The 25,283-nt window shown below is 40.5% G+C and overlaps 2 protein-coding genes across 3 annotated transcripts in view; one reads left to right on the top strand and one right to left on the bottom strand.

Annotated features, from left to right (window-relative positions):
- The window catches only part of dpy19l3 (dpy-19 like C-mannosyltransferase 3), a 61,995-nt gene extending 43,493 nt beyond the window's left edge, over positions 1–18,502 (bottom strand). Inside the window, exons 1-4 of one of the 2 annotated variants that reach the window (XM_032516401.1) lie at positions 18,299–18,502; positions 17,595–17,721; positions 15,852–15,979; positions 6,287–6,377 (exon numbers count right to left, since the gene is read on the bottom strand). In XM_032516401.1, the coding sequence (XP_032372292.1) occupies positions 6,287–6,377; positions 15,852–15,979; positions 17,595–17,712 (337 nt within the window). In that variant the 5' untranslated portion in view covers positions 17,713–17,721; positions 18,299–18,502. Of the gene's footprint in view, positions 1–6,286; positions 6,378–9,523; positions 10,569–15,851; positions 15,980–17,594; positions 17,722–18,298 lie in introns of those variants that run through there. The other variant, XM_032516331.1, reaches the window with a different exon arrangement.
- Positions 18,503–19,964: 1,462 nt separating this feature from the next.
- Positions 19,965–25,283, top strand: part of LOC116689834 (serine/threonine-protein kinase pim-2) — a 7,342-nt gene continuing 2,023 nt past the window's right edge. The window contains exons 1-5 of the mRNA XM_032516516.1: positions 19,965–20,211; positions 20,702–21,259; positions 23,582–23,676; positions 23,798–23,845; positions 23,945–24,166. Of these exons, the coding sequence (XP_032372407.1) occupies positions 20,148–20,211; positions 20,702–21,259; positions 23,582–23,676; positions 23,798–23,845; positions 23,945–24,166 (987 nt within the window). The 5' untranslated portion in view covers positions 19,965–20,147. The remainder of the gene's footprint in view (positions 20,212–20,701; positions 21,260–23,581; positions 23,677–23,797; positions 23,846–23,944; positions 24,167–25,283) is intronic.

The following is a 25,283-nucleotide window of genomic DNA, read 5'->3' on the forward strand; positions in this document are numbered from 1 at the left end:
TTTCTGCTTTTGTAACTCAAACATTAGGTATAATTTCCTATAAGTAAGTGTTTTGTAGTGTTAAAAAAGGTCAAAAAAAGTCACAAACATTGAAAAAAAAAGCGTTAAAAGTGTTGAAAAATGGGACAAAAATGTAAGAAAAAGTTAAAAACATTGATAAAAAGACAACACAAGGGTTAAGCTGTAGCAGGCAGCTAACGCTCGGAAAAAGCAGACAGACAAAGTTAGTGACTAGGTGGTAATCATAGTGGAAAACTTAGCAGCTAAACAAATATTCCCAAACGGAAACTAAATATTAGACCATTATTTACCAGGTTGCCACAACTGAAACAAATGCCAATGTCAGTCCATATCTGCTGAATGTGTCAATAAGCTAAATCGGCTAAATTACTATCAAGTTGCTGACAAGTAGGGATGGGCAAAATGGCCTTCAATCCATATTGCGATACCCATTGCAGCCTATTGCGATAACGATATATATGACATTATACATATACATTATAATAAAACAAGTTCCACAGACTCTAAGGAAAGCCAAACTGCTAAATGTATTTTCTTTTTAAGAGAAAGAAATGTAGTAGCCTTTGTAGTTTTGAGAACATTTATTGTGCAAAACTGTAATTATAGGACATACTTTTACAGATGTATGTATATGAACGGATCCAGTGAGTGTCGCATTTTCAACGATGTCACTTTTGCAGTTTAAAGGGATTTTTCAATGTAAAATAAAGCCACACTAGAGCGCTGCTTACTGTGCTCCAAGGCTGTAACACAACAAGCGCCTAACCGCTTCGGAAAGCATATTAAATTGGGAAGTGATGATAGGATTTGAAACCAAATCCTGTAAACTACCAATAATAATAATACAAATAATAGCTTCCAATAAAGTAACGATTTTACTGGAACAATTCCAAGTAGGAATTGGTTCTTGATGCCAAATCATAATCTCAGCAAGTACTGTACTTTGGTTAGTATTATTGGCAAAAATTAAAATAAGACCCACGTTGTATTTAAATCAGAAGTATCCTTCTATTTTTTCTATCTTACAATGTCAATGCAGTGCGGATTTTCCCAGTCGATAACTCATTTTTTTCCGATTATTCCCGACAAATGAATTCAGCACAAACGCCCTATTTCTCAATGTGAAATATAAATTTGATGATCCGGATCCACACCAAAATGTAATGGTGTCTTCCTCGGCTCATGCTACACCCTTCCACCAAGTTCAAAAACCTAAAAATCTGGCCAGTAGTTTTCCGTAATCCGGCCGACAGACAAACAAACCGAGCCAAAAACGTGACCTCCTTGGTGGGAGTAACAATGGCATTGTTATGCCATGCAATAAGAATGCCATTGAGGTTATATGAGTGCGCACACGCACACACACTCACTGGAGTCATTATTCCAAATTGGGCACTGGGTGCAGTATCATTACTATGCATTTGGTTTGACTGGAACAAAGCGTGACACCAACAGCAGAGAGCCCGGTTCAGGCTGACATCTGTCGGCCTGATTGCTGCTGTGTTCTTGATCCATGTAAGACCATAAAAACCAGAACCTGTTTTACATCAACAGAGTACACATTACTGCCCACACACACACAACATTTTCTACTTCATTCATTCCTTTTTATCTATCTTCCAAACTGTCATTTTTGCTGTATCCCTTTTCTTCCTTTTGTCCTTCCCTTGCTCACTTTGATTCTTCCTACCTATGTCAGCTTCGTTATCCTCCCTTTCTGTCCTCATACCTCTCCTCTTATTACTGTTTTTATATCTTTCCTTCCCTTTCTCTAGTCACGCCTCCTTCCACTCGTTTTCTTCCACCCTTCCTTCCTTTCTCCCACCGCACTTGCTTTTCATTTTCTAAATGAATCTTTTAAATTGTCATTTCTTCCATTATGCCATCCCTATGTTTTTCTCCTCCCTCCCGTACCCTTAACACTGCTACTCAAACTAGGGGTGCGCAATTAATCAAATATGTAATCATGATTACGATTTCAGCTCTTAACAATCACAAAAAACAGAGTAATTGGAGAAAAACTGTTATCTTGCACATTACTCAGTGTTTCTGCTATATGTATACGGTCCAGCGCTGAAGGAGCGATTTCCGGCGCTCCTTAAGTTTTTTAAGAAATGTCATGAACTCGTAATTACACGACTCTGCGGAGCTGTCTGCTGCAATGCACTCGCGGATGACAAGAATTAGAGCCCGACGGATTGCCCCTGTGATTTTTAAGGCCGATACCAATACAAATATTTGGTTATTTAAAAATATGATATGCCAATATATCGGCCAATATATTTAAAAAAGAAATCCAGAAATGCGTTACAAAATAAACTGATTTCCCTAACATTAGTTAATTGTAGTTGTTTAGGAGTTCTCACTAAAATAATATGCTAAGAATTTGTTTTATTGTCACAAAAGAACAGAGGAACATCAAAATATATTAAAGTTCTGATAAATAAAATGTATAAAAATACAAACTTAAGATATAAAACTTAAAAGTCCTTTGAACAACACAAACAAAAATAGTCAGTGTTGCCAACAGGGAGGTTGTAGAGCGTCCTCTGGTGGACAGACTATGCAACACCATCACTAACAGGGACGGACAGACTATGCAACACCATCACTAACAGGGACGTTGTAGAGCGTCCTCTGGTGGACAGACTATGCAACACCATCACTAACAGGGACGTTGTAGAGCGTCCTCTGGTGGACAGACTATGCAACACCAACGCTCATAACATGGTTAACAGACCATCTTTTATTTTTTAAATATTCATTTATCAGAATCGTTTGTCAAAATAAATGATTCTGATGAATGAAAATTTAAAAAAAGAAAATTGCCATTATAAATGCCGATAATATATAGGGGAAATGCCTAATATCGGCCTATAATATCGGCCCGCCGATAAATCGGTCCGGCTCTAACAAACAGAGACGAAAGCCTCGGCCGCTGTGTTACCATGACAACAGTGTGAAATATGACGGGTACATAGGCATTGGATTTGATACATGTACTGTTTATCAGACCCAGGGGAGACAAGAAGCTAACGCTAGCGATCACTGCGGTGCCTCGGCCTTTGAGTTGCCGCTGTGTTCCCCCGACATGCTGTATTCTCTTACTGTATAAAGCTTTTTCCAGGTTAGTTGGGACATGAAAAACCATAACATTTCCTCAGCATTTTGTTTTGTTACTATACCGGAAGTAAAATGAGTGGTGACGTTAAATCACCTGTTTTACGTAATGTCATAATGTCATTGTTCGGACCGAAGTACGGAGTGTGGACTGGTGGCTGGAGAGATGCCAGTTCACCTCCTGGGCACTGCCAGGATGCACTTGAGCAAGGCACCGAACCTCCCTCAGCCGCTCAGGGCGCTGGTCCAGCACTGGCTGCCCACTCACTCTGACATCTCTCCATTAGTGCACGTATAAGACCTGAGCATGTGTGTGTGTTTCAGGCCTTTGTGTAGTGTGTAATAACAACAGAGTGTAAATTGTAATTTCCCCATAGCGGATCAATAAAGAGTATAAATTATTATAAATTATTAGTAGTGGTCACAGTACAAGTGAAAATGTGATCTGAGATTGGAAAGTATGTTTGTATGTAAAGTATATATCTATAAAGCTCTCATTTTCTTCTGACCCAAAGACTCTTTCTGTGAGATAAAGGACCCTATATCCTGGACTATCCTAGCATGTGAAAAGGTCTAAGATCTGACAGATTACATGCCACCCACTCCTTCTTGTTAAGAGCTGATGCGCGTGTAGCTAGGGCAGTGCTTCCTCTATGTTGATATGTTGTTGGCGGCCCGCCACGGTAAAATTTCTGCTGCCATGGTATCAGAAATAGGGCAACGCACAACAGGGCTTCCGCCATGTACACCGCCGCTCCTTCAGCTGTTTATGAAAAGTCATAAAGTCATAATTACACGAGTCTGCAGGGCATTCTGCTCTACTGAACTCAAGCGAACTGTCATCCGCTCTCTTTCCCTTTTAGGGTGAGCAACTGGAACAGTGACAGGACGTCATCACTCACAAAGTCATGGCAACCACGTAAACAACAGGGTGAGTACTACTTGTCACTCAATCTTAGGCAAAGTGACAAACAGCAACCAAAGCCGCGACATGAAATCTGCACTCAGGCAGCTACGGTTTATTGGACAATAGCATTGTGGGCAGTGAATGTGATGATTTTATTGTTTATCTGACCCCACATGAGACAAGAAGCTAACGATGGCGAGCGCTGCGGTCCCTTTGCCCCCCCGCTGCAGGAGACGCTGTATTCCTCCGACACGCTGTATTAACATTAGCTACTGTTTTAAAACCGTTTTCCAGGTTTGTGGGGGTGCATCTTTGCTCAAACCCAACATGAAAAAAGTAGCTAGTAATGTTTACTCAGCGTTTTGTTTTGTTGTTAAACTGTGTAAAAGGACGTTAAGTCACTGGTTTCAAGTAACCTCCCTACGGTACCGTCTATTTGCTGGATGGTTTCAAGGTAACAGTGGGTAGCTAACATTAGCAGATAAGCCCATTGACAGAGACATTATAGTTCATATTTTGGCACAATGTTTCTGACTGTAGTGGGATGTGAGATGCTAAGAAGAAAACCTACACACTGTTTTCAGGTAACGTTCATTTTTTACGTACAAACTGTAAATATTTGTTCCATAATCGTGCAACCCTGACTCTAACTACTGTAGTTTCTGCACATCAAGCCGTTCTGCTGACAAGAAATAAGCACAGAGTGAGACAGAAAGCGAGGTCAGCCAGTTCCTCCACTGATTAGCCTACAGCACAATTATTTGCCTTAGTGGAAAATTAGGCCTGTTTCCAACTAGGAATTTTACACGATAATGGGAACAAATAATTAGACTAATTATCCTCAGAGCAGACTGTGCGTCACGAGAAACTGCTGTGAGTTAGGTCTGACTGGCAAATGGAGGGAAACAAGTTTATTTTTACCTTGTAAGAGTGGTAAGAGGCAGCTGTCTGATGTCTCTATATGTAGAGACATCAAGATTTGAGATATTAACCATGTTTTAATGTTTAATTTCACATCCATGAAATGCTAGGTTATCAGATTTTATCAGCTGTAGTTTTACCTAAATGAGCTATTGTTGGCTCCATTAGTTGGTTACAAAAATCATGTCGGGCTGACTTTTGAGTGATTCCAGCTGACTTGTTTGAAACCCAGAGTCCTGTGAAATGGTCTTAAATATACGTCTGATAGCAAGATAAACGATTTCATGCTAAAAGTCATCTTTCTTACCAGTTGATGTTCCACACAGAAGACAAAATAAAGAAACAGCATTGTCTTTGAGTCACACTGTAGTCATAGAATTATAAGTAGCTATGTATGGTAAAAGAAAAATGTAAGATCAAAATGTTACTTCAATCTAACTTAGCCCTGTGTGGCTGCTTAGCTTGCATATTGTATTTCAAAACAGCATGTTTCGACTTTTAATATTAGTAAAGGCTGTTAGGGTCAGAAAGATACTCAACAATGCTGACAGGAGTTGCAGTGAAGTAAAGGTTCCAAAATCTAATAATGAGAAAGAGTGCTAACGTATGGTTCCGCTTTGAATGAGGCTTTTTTTTTTTTTTTTTTAAACCTGACACAAACAGGACAAAATAATGTAGTTGGTTGATGATATGCTTCGTGAACATACTGCTTAGTAACCACTGTAGGTAGTGAGATAGTTAGCCCAAAGAGCTAACATTTGCAGCTAATGTTAAATCAGATAAACTGTTAATCCATTTCTTATACTTCCTTACACTTTTTCGGTTTTATAATAATAATGAAATAATGCATTACATAATAATAACAGGCCTGAATTACCATGCTCTGTACCTCTACGTGCACAAAATGGAGAGATGTCAAAGTGGGGGGTGGCTGCCCATGTTAAGGCACCCCAAGCAGTTGGGGGTTTGGTGCCTTGCTCAAGAGCACCTTGGCAGTGCCCAGGTGAACTGGCATATCTCCAGCTACCTGTCCACCACCATGCTTTGGTCCGTATGAGGGCTTGAACCAGCAACCCTCCGGTTGCCAACCCAACTCCCTACTGACTGAGCTACTACAAACCCCCTTTTATGTAAAAGACACCACCCTTCAATCCAATAAAAGGCCATCATTGATGCAATACATACTGTATATATATATAGTATATATACACAGATTATATATGTATATATATATATATCTATATATATATATATATATATTATATATATTATATAGACACACACCAAAAAAATAATCACCATAATCATAGTGCTTACCTTCCTGTATGGACGGGGCTTGCAACATTTGCTTGTAGTAGGAATAGTACAGTCCACACTCTGTCCGAAAGGAGATCTCCCGCTCCACTTCCTGAAAGCAAAACGGGAATTATGGTTGTATTAAACCAAAGACTTCTGTTCTCTAAAATATGGAAAACAGATATGCTGGCAAAGCATGACAGAAACATGGAGGATCGAGGCAAAGCAGCTATTAAAGTCGTAATCCTCAAAAGTAACGAAAAGACAGGTAACACAGTGTGATTGTGCGTGTGTGTGCGTGCATGTGTATGTGTATGTGGGAGTGTGTGTGTGTGTGTGTGTGTGTGTGGGTGTGCTTAGATGATGTCTTCCCAAGAGATTTCCTGCTTGCCATGAATGATTACTGTTCCACTGGGGGGGGGGGGGGGACAGAGAGCAAACAGTGAACAACCAGCTGCAGAATATTAACTCAATCATCAATCTATCATGTTCAGCTTGTAAATAGTTTTCACAGCTGTGCTCGTCTCAAAGCTAATTATTTGATATATTTCATTGACATATCAGCTATGTGAATTCAATGACAGTATTTAGTATCCTGTCCCTGCATAGTGGAATGTGGTCATTCCAAGGGACCAAAGAATATTTTTTTAAGAGTATTATTACAGTACGATTTATGTCATCTTTTCCCAGAAATCACTTATGATTAAAAGCTCATCCCTCATAAAAGGACTACTAATGGTCCTAAGAACTGATTTTCCACTAAATGACTCGGAGGGAACTGCCCTGCTGATTTCCATTTGCATTACAGCTTAAGCTATTATGTTAAAAAAAAGACACAAATCCACCATGAAGTGACATATAAATTCACTTTGTATACAAAATGTTCCATATTCTAACCCCCCCCCCCTAAAATGTCCATTTGTAGCCTGTAGCCCCACCCTTACAGCTACATCTCATCATCTTCAGTTAAATAGATTGCTACTTGCACCTTTTAGGGTGGGAATATGCACGCCTTTAAGTTTTGTAACCTCAGCAAACTCCCGGCATAGCTCCACCTATAATCTAGGGCTGTGCAATTCATCAACATTTTATTTGCAATTTTGATTACGGCTACTATTGATCCCAAATACAAAGTAATATAGAGAAAGTATTATTTTGCACTTTGCACACAACTCTTATTTTGTCTTAATACAGGAAAAGTATTAAGTGCCATTTAGTAGTACTGTCAAATGATTAAAACATTTAATCGTGATTAATCGCATTAATGTCATAGTTAACTCGCAATTAATTGCACAATTTTATCTATCTAACTATTATCTAAATGTCCCTTGATTTTTTTTTGTCCCTTGATTTTTGTTCTCATTTTAATGCTCTTATCAACATGGCAAAGTGGATCGCAAATGTGTTTTTTTAATTGAAAACAACATATACAGCCTACTGTGGTGTTCGATTTCACTTGGAGAAAATAATCTCTCACACAATGTAACAATTTCATTGGGGGGGGGGGGGGGGGGGGAATTGGCATCAGCTGTGTGCTTGGCCATCAAGTGGTATTTCAGACCGGCCGTGCTGCTCAGTTCACACCGACAGAACACACAGATCACTTTGGTCTGGCCAATGGAACATTTGGCAACTTTTAAAAAGTCAACTTTCCATCCAGAATCTAATCGGAGTCCATTTCGGCGTCTCGCGCTCGCCATCCACTCCAAACCGTAACGTTACTACTCTTTGGCCCAAACGGCGTGTGTGTGGCGTGCCTGTTGTTTTGTTTCTGGTCTAGCTGGATCCGGTGTGGTGTTGTAGTTTTTCTAACGTTACTAGTTGTTCCAACAGCACGTGAAAAAAAACTACAAAGTTTGCTAGGCCAAAAAGAACGTTAATCTGGCGATAAAAAAAATTGACACCATTAAAATGGGTTTGCGTTAACGCCGTTAATAACACGTTTGACTAATTTTTAAGCTTAATAATTGCAAAACTTTTACAAAAGACAATGAGTAGCCGTGTTGAATAATCGTGATTGTAATTGTTTCCATAATCAAGCAGCCCAGCTATGATATCATGCTCGTGGAATACATTATAAAAACCAATATTCTTATCTCTGGAACTCTTCTGATGTCTGACAGTTCTGTTTCTTTGCTACTAGTTTATGTGTGACATGGTAAATGAGCTGTACTTACATAGCGTTTTTCTAACTCAACAAACAAAGAACTTTACAAGTTTCTTCTCATTCACCCTGTAACACCCACTCTGGACTAGCCATCAGAACAAAACGTTGAGTTCAGTGTCTCGGGTTGTCTTCCTGTCAAAATTGAAAATTAACACTTTTGATGCTTTTCATGGATTTTTTAAAAACTTTTTCTTATGTTTTTGTCTCTTTTTTCCAACACTTTTGACGCTGTTTTACAATGTTTGTCACTTTTTTTGATGTTTTCAACACTATGTAACACTAAATTAACTTTAGTTTTACAGTTATTTTGGGAATTTATGGTCAGTAAACCTCATTTATAGGACATTATACCTAATGTTTGAGTTAGAAAAGCAGAAATTAGGAATTATTGAGACTAAAATTTAAGGAATGGATGTTGATGGATAATCACAGACTGGAATATGTCAACTTTTACTCAAAACTATTTCAAAAACACTTCAATTTGTTTTTCAAATGCTATAAAATTGAATAAGATGCCCCAGAGTTAATGAAAGTAGAGATGTGTACTTGCCAAAGAGTGTTGTGTGGAATCAATCATGTTATTTTGGGTAGTTAAAAAGAGCATTGATATACAGGTCAATTTCACCCAAGGACAACATGAGGGTTAGAATATTAATCTGAGCCTGTCAGTGGCCAAACAACCACTTTTGTGAAGGTAAAAACAAGCTGGAAAATGTCCCTACGAACTTCCATTGAAGCTTGTTTCGCCGCTGCCGACTGCAGCGATCTTGCTTAATACTGGACCAATGTCAAAGATTGTTGTAACCATCCGTCACTTAGACACAAAAACATGGCAAAATAGGGTCCAGGTTGAAAAAAAACAGTAGTTACCCTTTAAGGACACTGTGACATGTAGAAAAGAAGAAGCTAGGGAAAAAAATATATATATTTAAAGAAGAGGAAGAATATAAATATTGTGACCAGACAAGGGGTGTGACAGTCTTTATTTGCACCGTGTTATGGTGTGTTAACTCGTACCACAGGCTGTTACTGTGGTGTGCGCGGTTCATCCTAATCAAAGTTTCAAATGAACACAGCATCAGAACTCCTACCGTGAGCTGAGAGAACCACAGCAGATTCTCATGTATGGAGTTGACGCACCAGGCCTGAGTCAGTGCCAGCAGCCCAGCTAATAACAGCCCGGCTGCCATGGAAACACGCTGTCGCCAAGGCCACCGGGGAAGAACGCCTGAACCGGAACAAGCACCGGATCCTCTTAGCAGAGAAAAATCCCCTGTATCCTGATGTGTGGCGTCAGACCTTTCTGTGCCCGACATCATGTTACTGGTGCATCTCCCTTCAGCCGGTGCATCTGGAGACAGGCCCAGATTGGGTTGCAGCCTGCTCAGTCTCTCTCTTTTACGAAGCTCCATTGCCTGAGAAGATGCAGATTATCAATAAGTTCTTGGATCCTTTGATGAGCTGAATTCAGGTAGATAAACAGCATGCTCCTGGGCTGAGCTAGAGAACTGATCCAAATCCATAACGGCAATGAGTGTTAAAATGCGGTGTGTTTTTCTTCTCTTGAAGTCAGTCCAAATAAATTAGCTTTTTTTAAATTGCTTCAAGTTCCTTGCCAAAGGAAATATGCAAAAGCCTTGTACGAGGGAATGAGCAGCTAGTTTCATTTCCAACTCTTCCTTTGAGTTTGCTCGATGCAAAACAAGCCTTGGCTTTTCCCCAAGAACTCTGATGAGACGACTAATCCCTCAGTTTAAAAGGTCAAAGAGAACAGGGCCTAGTTAACAAGTTCACACACTGCTCATTATCCTGAAAGCCAGTTCACTTCTTCCGGTCCTCTTCTCTCCATTTCTCTCTGTTACCATTTCCTCCGTATGGCTCTTTGAATAACTCCCACCGCTCTGATATGGTGCTTGAAGAATTCAAGTGGGTGTCCGTCCAGCGTTGGCCTATCTTTGTAATCCCTCTGCTTTATGTCGTCCGGAGATTAAACAAGGACCGACATCTGCCTCCCTTGAACTCTATCAGACACTTCTAAACAAAAAGCGATTGTTCTACTAAGTACGAAGAGGAAAGAAGGCATACAGACTGAGCCCCAGTGAGTTCGTGAACAGCAGGCTGGGCTGTAGATAACTGGAGCAGCCAGACGGAGGGAAAGAGAAGACAGTCACTACTGGTGACCTCTTGTCTATAAAACACACACAGGAAAAGAATAATATGGGTGGGGGTGGGGACGAGCGAGGGGAACATGTTGGATGATCCTTCGGAAAATGCGGGGAACAGAGGGTTTTGTGGATCTGGAACTGACGTCAAGCTTTGAGCACGTCTGAAATAAACTGCATTCTGCACTCGGACAGACGTGGACATGGCATCTCACCTGATGAATTCAAGAGGCCAGATTAAGCCAGTTGTCTCACGTATGCTGTACGATGACTGGCGACAATACGCATTGTAAGAGTGTGTGTGAAAGAGACAGAGAGAAAGAGTGTGAGAAACTTAGATAGCAAACCCACCAGAGCCTTTTAACCTGAGGCTAAGACTTCTAGCACATTCCCCGTGCAACACAATGGATATGGAAGCCATGAGAGAGAGATGTGAGATTATTAAAACCAGCCTTCTCCGCTGTTCAACAGCTTCTTGACAGACTGCCAACACTCTGATACCATCAGTCTTGTAGGGTCAGGTCAAACAACAACAAACCGCAAAGGTACAAACACCACATGGGCAGGACTCCCACGCTCCCAAATTACTTTCCAGCGTGTTGCACAGATCTTTCCATCCTATTTGACCTGGACACACTTAACCCTGGTGTTGTCTTTCCGTCAAAATTGAAGATCAACACTTTTGTTGAGGCTTTTAATCAACGTTTCTAAGTTTTTTGGTCCATTTTTTCAACACTTTTTGAGGCTTTTTTTCAGTGTTTGCCACCTTTGACGTTTTCAACACTACGTAACACTGACTTATTAACTTTAGTCTTACAGTTATTCTTGGAATTAACGGTCAATAAACCTAATTTACAGGGAATTATACCTAATGTTTGAGTTAGAAAAGCAGAAATTAGGAATTATTTAGACTAAAATTGTTGTTGATGTTGATGGATAATCACAGACTGGAATATGTCAACTTTTACTCAATACTATTTCAAAACAACTTCAATTTGTTTTCAAATGCTATAAAATTGAATAAGACGCCCCAAAATTAATGAAAGTAGAGATTTGTACTTGGCAAAGAGCGTTGTGTGGAATCAATCATGTTATTTTGGGTAGGTAAAAAGAACATAGATATGGGAAAACGGGTCAATTTGACCCAAGGACAACATGAGGGTTAAGACAGCGTGTGTGTGTGTGTGTGTGTGGTGTTTAAGTGGAAGCGTGAAAGTGAGAGCCCTCTCTGGGGGCAGGAAACGTAATATGTAATCGCAACGAAGAGAGTGAGCCAGAGCAAGCAGTTCAAGGTAAGGTCAGACAGCAGCATCAGCGTGTCTCGGGTGTCTGGACACTGTGCTAGCTGTACATTACATCATTCATCATGTGGCTTGGAAAAGGACACATGCTTTTCACTGGGCAACGTAGCATGTCCTGCAGGTGGACTTGCCGACACCGTTACGAATATTTGGTTATTTAAAAATCCGATATGCCGATATATTGTGGTATATATTTAAAATAGATCCAGAAACGTGTTACAGATCATAAACAGATTTCCCATTAGTTATTTGGAGTTATTTATGAATTATCACTAAATAAAAATTATAACAATTAGTTTTATTGTCACAACAGAGGAATTAAAGTTCTGATAAATAAAATGTATAAAAATACAAACTTGAGACTTATACTTAAAGTCCTTTGAAGAACAACCCATTAACAAAACAACAACAAAAAAATCAGTGTTGCCAACAGGGACGTTGGCAACAGTGAGCGTCCTCTGGTGGACAGACTATGCAACGCCACCACTAACAGGGACGTTGTAGAGCGTCCTCTGGTGGACAGACTATGCAACGCCACCACTAACAGGGACGTTGTAGAGCGTCCTCTGGTGGACAGACTATGCAACGCCACACATAACAGGGACGTTGTAGAGCGTCCTCTGGTGGACAGACTATGCAACGCCACCACTAACAGGGACGTTGTAGAGCGTCCTCTGGTGGACAGACTATGCAACGCCACCACTAACAGGGACGTTGTAGAGCGTCCTCTGGTGGACAGACTATGCAACAGCAACACAAATAAAATGGTTGACCGTCAGTTTTAAATTTTTAAATATTCATTTATCAGAGTCATTCATTTGTAATTATAAATGATTCTGATGAATTAATATTTTAAAAATAAATATAGATATATTTTTTTAATTTGTTGGCCATTATAAATGCTGATACCAATAGATTGGGAAATGCCTAATATCAGCCGATAATATTGGCCCACTGATATATCGGTCGGCCTGTAGTTACCGCCTCAATATTATTATTAGATATTGTTACATGTGGGTTTTCAACAGCACATTCAAGCAGTCAGATATGAACTCCCCTTTTAATTTTATCATGCTCTTAAAAAAGACACTTCATGAATGTAGAGGAGTCTGAAGTAGGCAATAACAGATTATGGTCTGTCATTGCATTGATGCAGAAATGTCTAGGTCCACATCGCGAGGCATCCATGCAACGATTCATTTAACACCCTGATATGTTGTTGCAAACCCTGAACCATGCTGAATGACAGCAACAGTTGATAATGCCTTTTGCTATTGGAGGTGTTTGTGTCAGCACCCCTCTTGTGTCAAGGCAGTGGCCTCATTGAAGTGAATGAGAGAGCTGTACAAATATCTGGGTTGCAATGCAAACGCTGGGATTTGCAAAAATAATGTCGGACCACGTGGTTATCACGTGTTTCTACCTGTACCGGACGGCCATACTAGAAGGTGGAGTGAAACTCTGGCTGTCATTGAGAGAGAGGATACTCCATATTGTATGAATATGGAGCTAGCTGCACACATTTTCACACAGTCTCTGCCGGAAGATATTCAAAGACATTTTCAGCTTACTTTTTCACCTCAACACCCCTAGGAGACTAGTGGGTGTGAATTCCGGATTGGCGGTTTCGGAAAGTTACAGAAATTGTCGGACATAGTCCCACTCCATTTCTGCCTGAAACAACCAGATGTTGGCTGGGATGCTCACTTTTGTAGTTTGCCTACCGAGAAGTTGCAGGAAGAGATTTAGCTGTGTTCCGATTGCTGGGGCATTTTAGTGTTGACAAAGATCAATGTGCTAGTGTGGACTGTTTTCACATGTTAACAGTGTTTTCAAATGTATCAGTCTCTCTGTGAACGTAGTTTTAGACAGAGGCTCTGATAGCATTAACAGAAGGAAAACCTCACACACACACACCACACCACACACACACACACACACACACACCACACACCACACACACACACACACACACACACACACACACACACACACACACCAACACACACACACACACACACACACACACACACACACACACACACACACACACACAACACCACACACACACACACACACACACACACACACACACACACACGTGCAATGTGTGATGATGTCAGCCAGGAGCCCACTTCTTTGGGAACATTTTAGGGAAATGTTCGCCAGGTCTGTAAAGTGACTTGCATTTATTATGAATGAAAGCATCTGTCTGCGTCTTCCCTTCACACACACAAAACCAGCATAGGACCACAATCTGTGTCTTACTACATCTGTTCAATTAACTGGATGTCTCTCAGTGACAGAAACTCACAAATAATCCTGTGCAGATGGCCTTTATGTTGATCGAGATGCAATGCGTTAGTGCCGACAGATGAGATAACTTTGAAGTCAGAGTGCAGTTGTTTTGTCTCACTCTCTCGTCTGTCCTATCGTCTATGGACACTAGTTTTGACTCATTCAAACTGTGGAACTCAAACGCTCTGAGCAGATTCAGAGAACTCTGACCAGTGCCAGTGCACCAGTGCCACATCTTTGTTAGAGGTGGGAATCACCAGAGGCCTCGCGATACAATATCATCACAATACTTATGTCACGATACAATATTATTGCGATTTTAAACATATCGCAATATTCTGTGATAAATTGGAATTTATAACTTTTTTCCCAACTTAAACTGTTCCCCAATTTCAAATTATGTCCCCAACAGGAAACTTTGTCAACATCTTTTACCAAAAAAATGTTCTCTGTTCATTTCACTCCAATTTGGGATTGTCAAGCAGACAAACTGACCAACAGATATATAATAATAATAGATCGATACTTGGTGTCTGTGTATCGATTCAGTATTGCCAGAGAAAATAATCGCGATACTCTGCTGTATCAATTTTTTCCCCCCAAACCTAATCTTTAGCCTCTCATTCTCTTTAATAGATTACCATGTGTGGTACCTGTGGTTTGTATTACTGTAGCCGTATCTTCGGTTGTTGTATCAGTTTTCTGATAGATGACAGGTAAACTTCACAACTCTAGCTATGGTATAGACCATTTGAAAACACTTAATTCATCCTTACATCATTGTAAACGACACAAAATGAGACAAAACCAGGCACCACCAAGTGGCCTGAATTCCTTTCCTCAAGCCACTCATTTAGCTACCAAAACAAATGACTATTTCTGCATTGCTAAATTAGCCAAAAAACAAAAGATGCAAATGAACAGCGTTCATTAACATCTTGCCTCCGTTATGACTCTGACAGAGCGATCTGTTCTGCCATGTCAACCAGATCGAAGTCTGCTATGTATATCTCAGTCTGGGCCACAGTGCTGGTGATGCTTTGGAAAGAGGGGATTTGAAAATGACATCATATCTGGCAGGGCACAATGTTCTGTTGCTGTACAACACTAAACAGACTCTAAAAAGGTCTGGCCAAAAATGAGTCGCTCTGCTGCTTCAAGACACAAGAAACGGGCTTGGAAATCAATCCGCCGCAGCGCATGGAAAAACAATCATCCCATTTCAGGATGGAGTGTCATGTCTATTTTAACAGTGAACACAGGATGATGGTATGTTCCATATTGACACTTATGTTGAAGCTACATTTCCTCTTGAGATGAGTAAAAAAACAAAATGCATGTAGAATTATTTCAGCTTTTAAAGTTATAGTTCTATTGCTCCCATGAGGAATTCTAAGTAATGACAACAACACTGTTGTTGCATCCACATCCATGCAGGATACCCAGGGCTCGGTTTACACCTATCGCCATTTCTAGCCACTGGGGGACCATCGGCAGGCTGGGGGAACTCATATTAATGTTAAAAGAAACCCTCATAAAGTGACATTTTTATGCCATGGGACCTTTAAATGAGCTTACTAGTCTTTTTGAACCCTGGGTGCACCTCTGTAAGAACAAATAACTTGAGCATAAGGGTGTTAACAGCGAAGAACCTTTACCTTGATGTTGGAGAACCACAGGTCGTTCTCATGTAGTGTGGCCATGTAGATACAGCACAGCAGGCCAAGACCAACAGACACAGACCAACCAACGGATGTCCAGATTATTGTCCCCCATGACCAATCACCTGCAGGAACATTAACAAGTCATTAGGTTTTTCTAGTCAAGTTAAAGTTGAATAACTTTTTAAAACAGCTGACATGACATGATTCATGTTTTCCATGCAGGGTTTTTACAGGGAAGATACTTTGAGATGTCACAGTAGTAAAATCACAGGTGTAAATAATGAAATGAATGATGGCTCAAATCTATTTAGCCGCATCAGTTTCAGGGTCTTGGTATTGTCAGGCTACGCTCGAACTAGTCTATATCCACGACGTTCCACTTCTGGGATTGCTTCCTTGCCGTTCGAAATTCCGCCGGATGACATTTTTTTTGTCTGGATGTCCGTTACCTTCCGCTTTCTCTGTGGTGGAATTCTATCCCCCGGTGGATTTCTGAGGACTATGGTTACCTGGTCCTCAGGTCTCTGCAGGGTAAATCCAGACAGCTAGCTAGACTATCTGTCCAATCTGAGTTTTCTGTTGAGGACTAAAACTACTTTTGAACGTAGACGTTCCACAAAAACAAGTTCCTTCCCGACGTGAAGCTGCACAGTGGCTCCGTCCGTTGCTTAGCGCCGCCCATAATGATTGCGATTGGTTTAAAGAAATGTCAATAACCTGGAGCAGGTTTTTCTCCCTTCCAGGAACGCTGTTTGGACTAGCCAGACCCTCAGAGTGGGGTAAAGGCATTTATAGTGTTGCACTTGTTTTTTAGGTTTTATTTTTTAATAAAAAGTGACAGAAAGAGTAAAGTGCATAATGATGGCTACATTTTGATGGAGTGCTCCACTAAGCCATGCCACTGAGTCAACATGACATCAGCAGGTTGTTTTTGTGCATGCATGTGAGTGATGGGAATCACCAGACGACTCCCGATACGATATCATCACAATACTTATCATGCCACAATACGATATAATTGCAAATTTAAACATGTTGAAATATTCTGTGATATATTGCAATTTATAACCTTTTTCCCAACTTCAAATTTTTCCCAATTTCAAACGACGTCCCCAAAAGGAAACTTTGTCAACATCTGTTTTATCTAAAAAGAAACATTTCTCTGTTTTTTATATCACTTCAATTTTATTGCTGCAAAATGGGTTTGTCAAGCAGATAAACTGACACATATATAATAAAAGATCCATACTTGGCGCTTGTGTATCAATACAGTATTGCCACTGAAAACATTGCAATACTTTGCTGTATCAATTTTTTCTCCCCACCCCTAATGCATGTTAGTCATACAATATAAATGGCATTCCTTTCAATACGATTACATTGAAATCTGTGAACTGCACAAAAATGTTTCTCTTCAGTATGCCAGATGTCTTCTGAGGATGTAACCCAAGCAAAAACTTTGACTGCATAAGGTGTAGGATTGCAGGCTTTAACCAGAAGAGTTAGTAAGAAAGCCCACTGAGAACTTTTCCTTCCCATTCTGCACCCACAACAGGTCAGAAGTCAGGGTCAGGAGCTGGCTGTGGCTTAAGGTTGTTTCTGCAGGGTGGACGGCTGCCAACAATGCTCAACACATGGTCAAAGGTTGCTTTCTGCTGACACTGGGCCATTCTGCTGCAACCCAAAAAAACGTGTATGTGTATGAAAATCTGCTAGGTGGGAGGATGGCTCACTCACCATGCAAGATCTTTTCTGGATGATGATCAGTGCAACAGTTGGACTGTTGGGACTGAAACTCTGCACCAAGAGGGGGCTCCTTCCCCTTGCTGCCCTTCCTGTGACGCAGGGCTGTCATGTTAAAACACTGCAACCACAACAGAGATAAGATCAAGGAATGAACAGATACCAGGACCCACACACACACACACACACACACACACACACACACACAGAGTCATGTATGCTCAACACACTAACAGCGTGTACACTAGTGCAGTCTGGGCCAAAGCAAACCACGACCCGCACCACTGTCTGTAGCCTTTCATTCATTCCGACCGACGGGGTCGACAGGCCTGCTTACAGCGGCATTTCCTGCTCACGTAGCGGCTAGAATAACGTGAAAACACCAGGTCTATGGACACTGACAGCACCCACCCAGGTCAACTACATCCTTCACGGTGTAAAGCAGGTGGTATAGGCTACGTCAAACATAACAGCAAATGTATATGTCCCTAAAAATTAGCTTATTGGATATTAGCATAATACCATAAAGTACCATAATGTAGGTTTAACCTCCTATTGTGTAGCTAGCTTACTTCTACGGCAGTGTTTTAATGAATGTTCATTTTGCATTACGGCGCGCGCCCGCTACATTTTCCTCCTGCCTTGACAGCAACAAAGACGAATACGACTTGCGTCAACGGTACATTAATAAACCTCACCCTCCTCTACAGCACGGCTGGTAGGATGGTCCGACAGCACTCCTATACCTCCCCCTCGCGCTCTCTCTCTCTCTTCCTATTTCTCTATCTCTATCTCTCTCGCTCCCTCATTTTCCTCTCCTCTTTTTTCCTCTAGTTAGAATTCATCGGTCAGTTTCATACCGCACTGGGTTTGGTGGAACAACGGGACAGTACCGGAACACAAAAGAGCACGCCTTCAAAATAAAAGCACAAGACTGTCACTTATGTATATGCTTAATCCTTGCGTTGTCCTCGGGTCAAATTTGACCAATTTTTTTGTTTTTTCATCACAAATAATAGCCCTTTGAAATAAGCTGAAAATGTCAACATAAGAAATATTAAATAACGTTGGAAAAAACATAAAAAAAGAGCCCACAACAATGAAAAAGTGACAAAAATGTCAGAGAAAGTGATAACTTTTTATCCTGGTTGACGGGAAGACAACACAAGGGTTAAGTTTTTTTTAAAAAGAGGAATAAAAAACGTCTTTTGGAAATTGATCTTAATGCCTTAATTAAAAAAAATAGGAAAATCCAACCTATTAGGACACCAATTTTCTTTGTGAATAAATAATTTATTGTAAATAAATAAATGTTCTTCCTTAAAATACAGGGGGCATAAGTATACACCCCCCTATGTTAAAATACAGGGGGCATAAGTATACCCCCCCCTATGTTAAAATACAGGGGGCATAAGTATACACCCCCCTATGTTAAAATACAGGGGGCATAAGTATACCCCCCCCTATGTTAAAATACAGGGGGCATAAGTATACACCCCCCTATGTTAAAATACAGGGGGCATAAGTATACACCCCCCTATGTTAAAATACAGGGGGCATGAGTATACACCCCCCTATGTTAAAATACAGGGGCATAAGTACACACCCCCTATGTTAAAATACAGGGGGCATAAGTATACACCCCCTATGTTAAAATACAGGGGGCATAAGTATACACCCCCCTATGTTAAATTCCCATAGAGGCAGCCAGATGTTTATTATTAAAGGCCAGTTATTTCATGGATCCAGGATACTATGCATTGTGATAAAACACGCATATTAATGTTAAAAAAAACAACTCATAAAGTGAAATGTTAATGCCATGGGACCTTCGTATTCTGTTTTCTGAGCTTGTTGTAATGTGAACAGGCCTTGTTAGCTTTGCTGAACCTTTTATCCAAGCAGTAAGTGCTTATTGCAGTGTGACAGAGATGCAAGCACAAAGGAGCATGGTAAGCTGTCATGTTTGTGCTTTAAGTTATTTGATTTCTGTGTAGCATTCATAACATGTGAGAAGGACCTTTGTTGTGTTTGGCATGTTGATTGTATTAAGAATTGTGCTGTTCTGCATTGTGGGGTGGCAGTAGCTCAGTTGAGTAGGGAGTTGGGTTGGGTCACTGGTTCAAGTCCCCATATGGACCAAAGTATGGTGGTGGACTGTTAGCCGGAGAGGTGCCTACTGCCAAGGTGCTCTTGAGCAATGCACTGAACCCCTAACTAACTTTCCATGGGCAGCCCCCCCAATCTGACATCTCTTCATAGGTGCATGCATAAGAACTGAGCATGTGTGTGTAATTCAGGCAACAGCAGAGTGAAAACGTTGTAATTTCCCCTTGGAATTTATAAAGTATAGAAAAAAAAATTGTGGAACACTGGGTCACAGCAGCATTCTGTCCCACTGTTGTGATGTCACTTGATGGAACACTGGGTTACAACAGCATCCATCCTGTGACTTACAACACTCTAGTTCACCCACAAACCCTGAAAAATACATAAGAGGCACAAGTGTTACCTATTTAGTAAGGCATTGTCTGTCATTTGTTGATCATGGCCCATAATTCTACGCAGAAGTTTAAGACTCTTCACGCTCCGGCCTCCAGAGAAGATCAAGGTGAGTGTCCTGGCAAAAAGGTAGGATGGGCACTCTGACTGAGAGCACCATTAATGTAGTACATGTGAGTTTTTAACCCTTGTGTTGTCTTCCCACCGACCTGGACATTTTTCATTTTTTTATCAATATGTTTTTTATTTTTACGTTTGTGACATTTTTGACATTTTTGTTACTTTATTAGACATTTTTCACACTTTTTTGAAAGTTCTTTTACCAGATGTTTTTTCTCCAAATGCTATGAAATTGACAAAAAACACCCAAATTAAATGAAAGTAGTGAACTGAATATTTTATTTAACTTGTGAGGAGCGTTGATGGGAACCATCCATGTTACTTTTTTGGACAATTTGTTGAAAAAAAACAACCAATTTCTGATATAGAAACTTTTTGAAAAAGGGTCAAATTTGACCCGAAGACAACAGAAGGGTTAATGCAATCAGGGATTAAACTCCGCTAAATACTGAAACAAATAGTTTTCCCTCTAAATGTAGCTAATGACTCCAACGCCGGCAAACTCAGCTACGGCACAGGGAAGGATGTCAAAGATTGGAGAGGCAAAAGGAAGGCCGGCGCTGATCAGGGTCTAAGGGCCGATGGTGTTCCATACACCAGTTGCTCTCACAGTGTTACAGCAGGGGGTGCCAGTGTGAGGGAGAGCAAGTGGAAAACAGACACTAATGATGACTGCCCAAAGAAAAAGAGAAGGGGTAGCAATGATACCAACATCAATGGGCCCAGCACTGGGTTTATTACGGGTAGCCGTGTGACCCAAGATGACACAGACAGTTCCTCAGATACCAGCACCAATGGGCCCAGGACTGGGTTTATTACGGGTAGCCGTGTGACCCAAGATGACACAGACAGTTCCTCAGATACCAGCACCAATGGGCCCAGGACTGGGTTTATTACGGGTAGCCGTGTGACCCCCGATGACACAGACAGTCCCTCAAAGATGCACAACTCTGACTTCAGCCTGAGCAGCAGCTCATGTTCATCCTCAGATGAGGATATCATTCATGACATTCCCTTCTCAGTAAAAACCAGCAGAGGTAAGCCAATATGAAAGAAAGTTACATTGGACCTGATTCATGGTTAAAGGAATAGTATGACAATTTGAGGGATACGCTTATTCAATTTGTTGCCAGTGTAGCGGAGTTCATAATTCCACTTGCCACTAACCCTCATGTTGTCCCTCGGATCAAATTCACCCGTTTTCCTATATCAGTGTTCTTTTTAACTACCCAAAATAACATGATTGATCCCACACAACGCTCTTTGGCAAGAACAAATCTCTATTTTCATTAATTTTGGGGCGTTTTATTCAATGTTATAGCATTTGAAAAAACAATTGAAGTGGTTTTTGAAATAGTATTGAGTAAAAGTTGACATGTTCCAATCTGTGATTATCCATCAAAATATGTTCCTTTCATTTTAGTCTATATAATTGTAAGAATTGTAAGAAAATGTTCAAAACATCGATAAAAAAGCGTGTTGATTTTCCATTTTGACGGGAAGACAGGTAACTTCTCATTTGCCAAGTAGTTTTCATGAGACAGGCTTTTCTGTAACATGATTATTATGACTATTGGCGCTATTCTGCAGACTTTAGGGTCAATACACACCATCACCAGTCTTATACACCATCACCAGTCTTACACACCATCACCAGTCTTACACACCATCACCAGTCTTACACACCATCACCAGTCTTACACACCATCACCAGTCTTACACACCATCACCAGTCTTATACACCATCACCAGTCTTATACACCATCACCAGTCTTACACACCATCACCAGTCTTATACACCATCACCAGTCTTATACACCATCACCAGTCTTACACACCATCACCAGTCTTATACACCATCACCAGTCTTATACACCATCACCAGTCTTACACACCATCACCAGTCTTATACACCATCACCAGTCTTACACACCATCACCAGTCTTACACACCATCACCAGTCTTACACACCATCACCAGTCTTACACACCATCACCAGTCTTATACACCATCACCAGTCTTACACACCATCACCAGTCTTACACACCATCACCAGTCTGCAGTAGCCTGTTTCATGCTAACTGGAGCTCTATATAGTGACGGATGCATAGATGGCAAAAGTATTCCCTTTCTGTTCTCAAGTAGAAGTACAGATACTTGTGTTAAAAAATACTCTGCTAAAAGTAGAAGTACTGATTTAACTTCTTTACTCAAGTAAAAGTAACAAAGTACAGGCTGGGAAATGTACTTAAAGTATAAAAGTAAAAGTAGCCTTGCAAATGACAACCATGGGAAAACATTCTCTTTATATTCCGTTGGCTACATGTTAAATGGATGTCTGCCAACAGGCCTAAAACATCACATGTATGATTATTGTGACAGAGACTGGGACTCCAGCTTAATAAGATTCTGACTGAGCAGCAAGATATATGAACATGATATGAATTCAATTGTGATTCTGTGAGAAGTCACAGATCCAGTTTCTCTTTTTTTAATCTTCCCCTTAACATTTAAATGAATCTACATGCATGTGTGTGTGCTCGAATGTGGCTTCTGGAAAGAAAACAAAGGATGAAATATGAATTACTAAACAGACATTAATTAAGAAGGTCCCCAGCACATTGGCCAGGAGTCCTTCTTGACGCCTACTATCTCAAACGTCTCCCAGATAAGGCCGAGGATGATGGGAATGTCTTGCTGCTTCTCTGCCCAATCTCTGGGATCTCTGCTTTCTTCATTTTCAATCATGTCGCCGTACGCTACATACTACTATGTGCTAACGTTAGCGCCATAAAGCCGCAATGATTTGTCGCAAATAAATGCCGCCAAATCTGTCCAGTTGTCTTGTAGTGTTGCGTCAAGTGCAACGTAACGAATCAAAATCACCCTAAAGAGCGTTTTACAACATGAGGGTTAAAGCTTTTTGATTGGATGTATAAAATACATTTCAAGGGGAAATTTGCATCTATAATTAACTACATACCTTGCAGCTCACATGTTGCAATCTTTCCTAAAATTTGCCTTGCAGCCATTTCGTTTTGGGTTGGACTTTCGCGGGTTGGACTTTTGCGCAGAAGGCTTGGACTCATTGTCCTAACTGTTATATATTGTATAACAGTTATACTTAGTTTTTGTATGTGATAATTGGTAAGCTTTAGAGTGGTGGTAGGGGGATTTCTTTAACCTTTGGACAGAGCTAATGGCTGCATTATATTATATACTCATATTTAGCCTACAGACGAGCCGTATTAGGAACATGAAGAAAATAAGCACATTTCTAACAATAGGTGTTCCTCAAAATGAAAGTAGTACAAAAACACATCTCATCCAGTATGTCATCTCTCTGTGATTATGTGCAGCTGAATTTGAAGCCACCTATATCGAGATTTACCAGATTGCTAAAGGTGGTTTTGGAGCCGTGTATGCAGGCTACCGGAAAGAAGACGCTGTATCAGTAGGTCTCTCTCTCTCTCTCTCTCTCTCTCTCACTCTCACTCTCACACACAAACACATATTCATATTTCACTGCATTTTTACACACTTCCAAGTGAAACAATTGTGTTTCCATCTTTCAGGTTGCTATCAAACATATTCCAAAAGGAAAGGTCTACTACAGTAAAGTGGTAGGTGAATGAATCTGGTCTCCTTACACCAACACGGACCTTTCTTTCTCATTTACCGTGATATTTTTTTTTCTAATGTATTTTCTGTATTTCCTTAAGATCAAGAACGGAAAGGTGTTTAAGGTCATTGAGGAAGTCGCCCTCATGGTAAAAGCAGCAGGTGGAGCTGAATCAGCTGGGAGCTCTGCAGCCATCTCCCTACTTGACTGTTATCTTCTGGAGGAGGACCTGGTCCTGATTATGGAAAGACCCGTCCCCTCCATGGATCTCCACCAGTACCGCAAGGCCAAAAGAGGCTTCCTGCAGGAAGATGAGGCTAAGGTACGAGAGCTAGGTGAAAGATGAAGAGTTATGGTGCGTGTCTATTGTCAAGGGTGATTTCCCCGTTCACCATCCATTGTCTATGTGAGCATCCATGCAATGCATTCTGGTAGCGTTGTGGGGACTTTGGAGAAGCGGATTATCGAGGTGCCTGCTCCTCATTTGTATAACTTGAATCCAGGCTACTTAATGCAAATAAGGAGCGTCCCGCTCAACTGGCCGGCTCTCAAAAGCTCACGAAAATCTTTTAACCCTTTTAATCCCACTGACCTAGAAATTTAAAAATGAAAAACCTTTTATCAAAGTTATGGTCATCTTTTTTGACCCTTTTGTAGCTCCCCCCCCCCCCCCCCCCAATGATTTTGTCACTTTTTCAACGTTTGTTGACTTTTTCTGAGCCTTTTTTAAATTTTCGTGGATTTTACCCCAAATTTTTAAAGCTTTTTTTTTTTACATTTGTCACTTTTATTGACATTTTTCTCTCTTTTTATTTTACACTATTACACTACATTGTTTCAGCGCCACCTATACTTTGTATTTTTACATTTCATATTTTTATATTTCATATTGACACTGTAAAGGGGTTGCTTCAATCTCATTGATTTTTTTGGACATGACCAAGTTTTTGAGGCTTTCTCCGACATTTGTTGTCACTTTTTGACATTTTCTACCTTGTCCCCAACTTCTTTCTCACTTTTTACGATGTCTTTGTCGGTTATTTCTGCGTTTTTTGGAACATTTTTGTTGTTTTTAGCTCTATTTCTGTCACGTTTTTCAGTGATCCTAAATCTTTTTTTTCTTATAATGCTATGAAATTAAATGAAAACCCCCAAATTCAATGAGAATAGTGAACCGATCAGTTATTTAACTTGTGAGGAACGTCATATGGAACCATCCATGTTATTTTGTTTTTCAATTTGGTTGAGGGAAACCCATATTTCTGATTTAGAATCTTTTTGAAAATGGGTCAAATTTGACCCCGAGGACAACAGGAGGGTTAAGGGTGAATGTGTACAGGACGATTTCTTAGCATAACATAACACATATTGTATGACATAACATGGTGGTGGTATAAATGGTCTCATCTAGTGACTATCAGCTAAAAAGCATGCAAGTG

Source organism: Etheostoma spectabile, chromosome 1 (assembly GCF_008692095.1).
Source record: "Etheostoma spectabile isolate EspeVRDwgs_2016 chromosome 1, UIUC_Espe_1.0, whole genome shotgun sequence".
Taxonomy (NCBI): domain Eukaryota; kingdom Metazoa; phylum Chordata; class Actinopteri; order Perciformes; family Percidae; genus Etheostoma; species Etheostoma spectabile.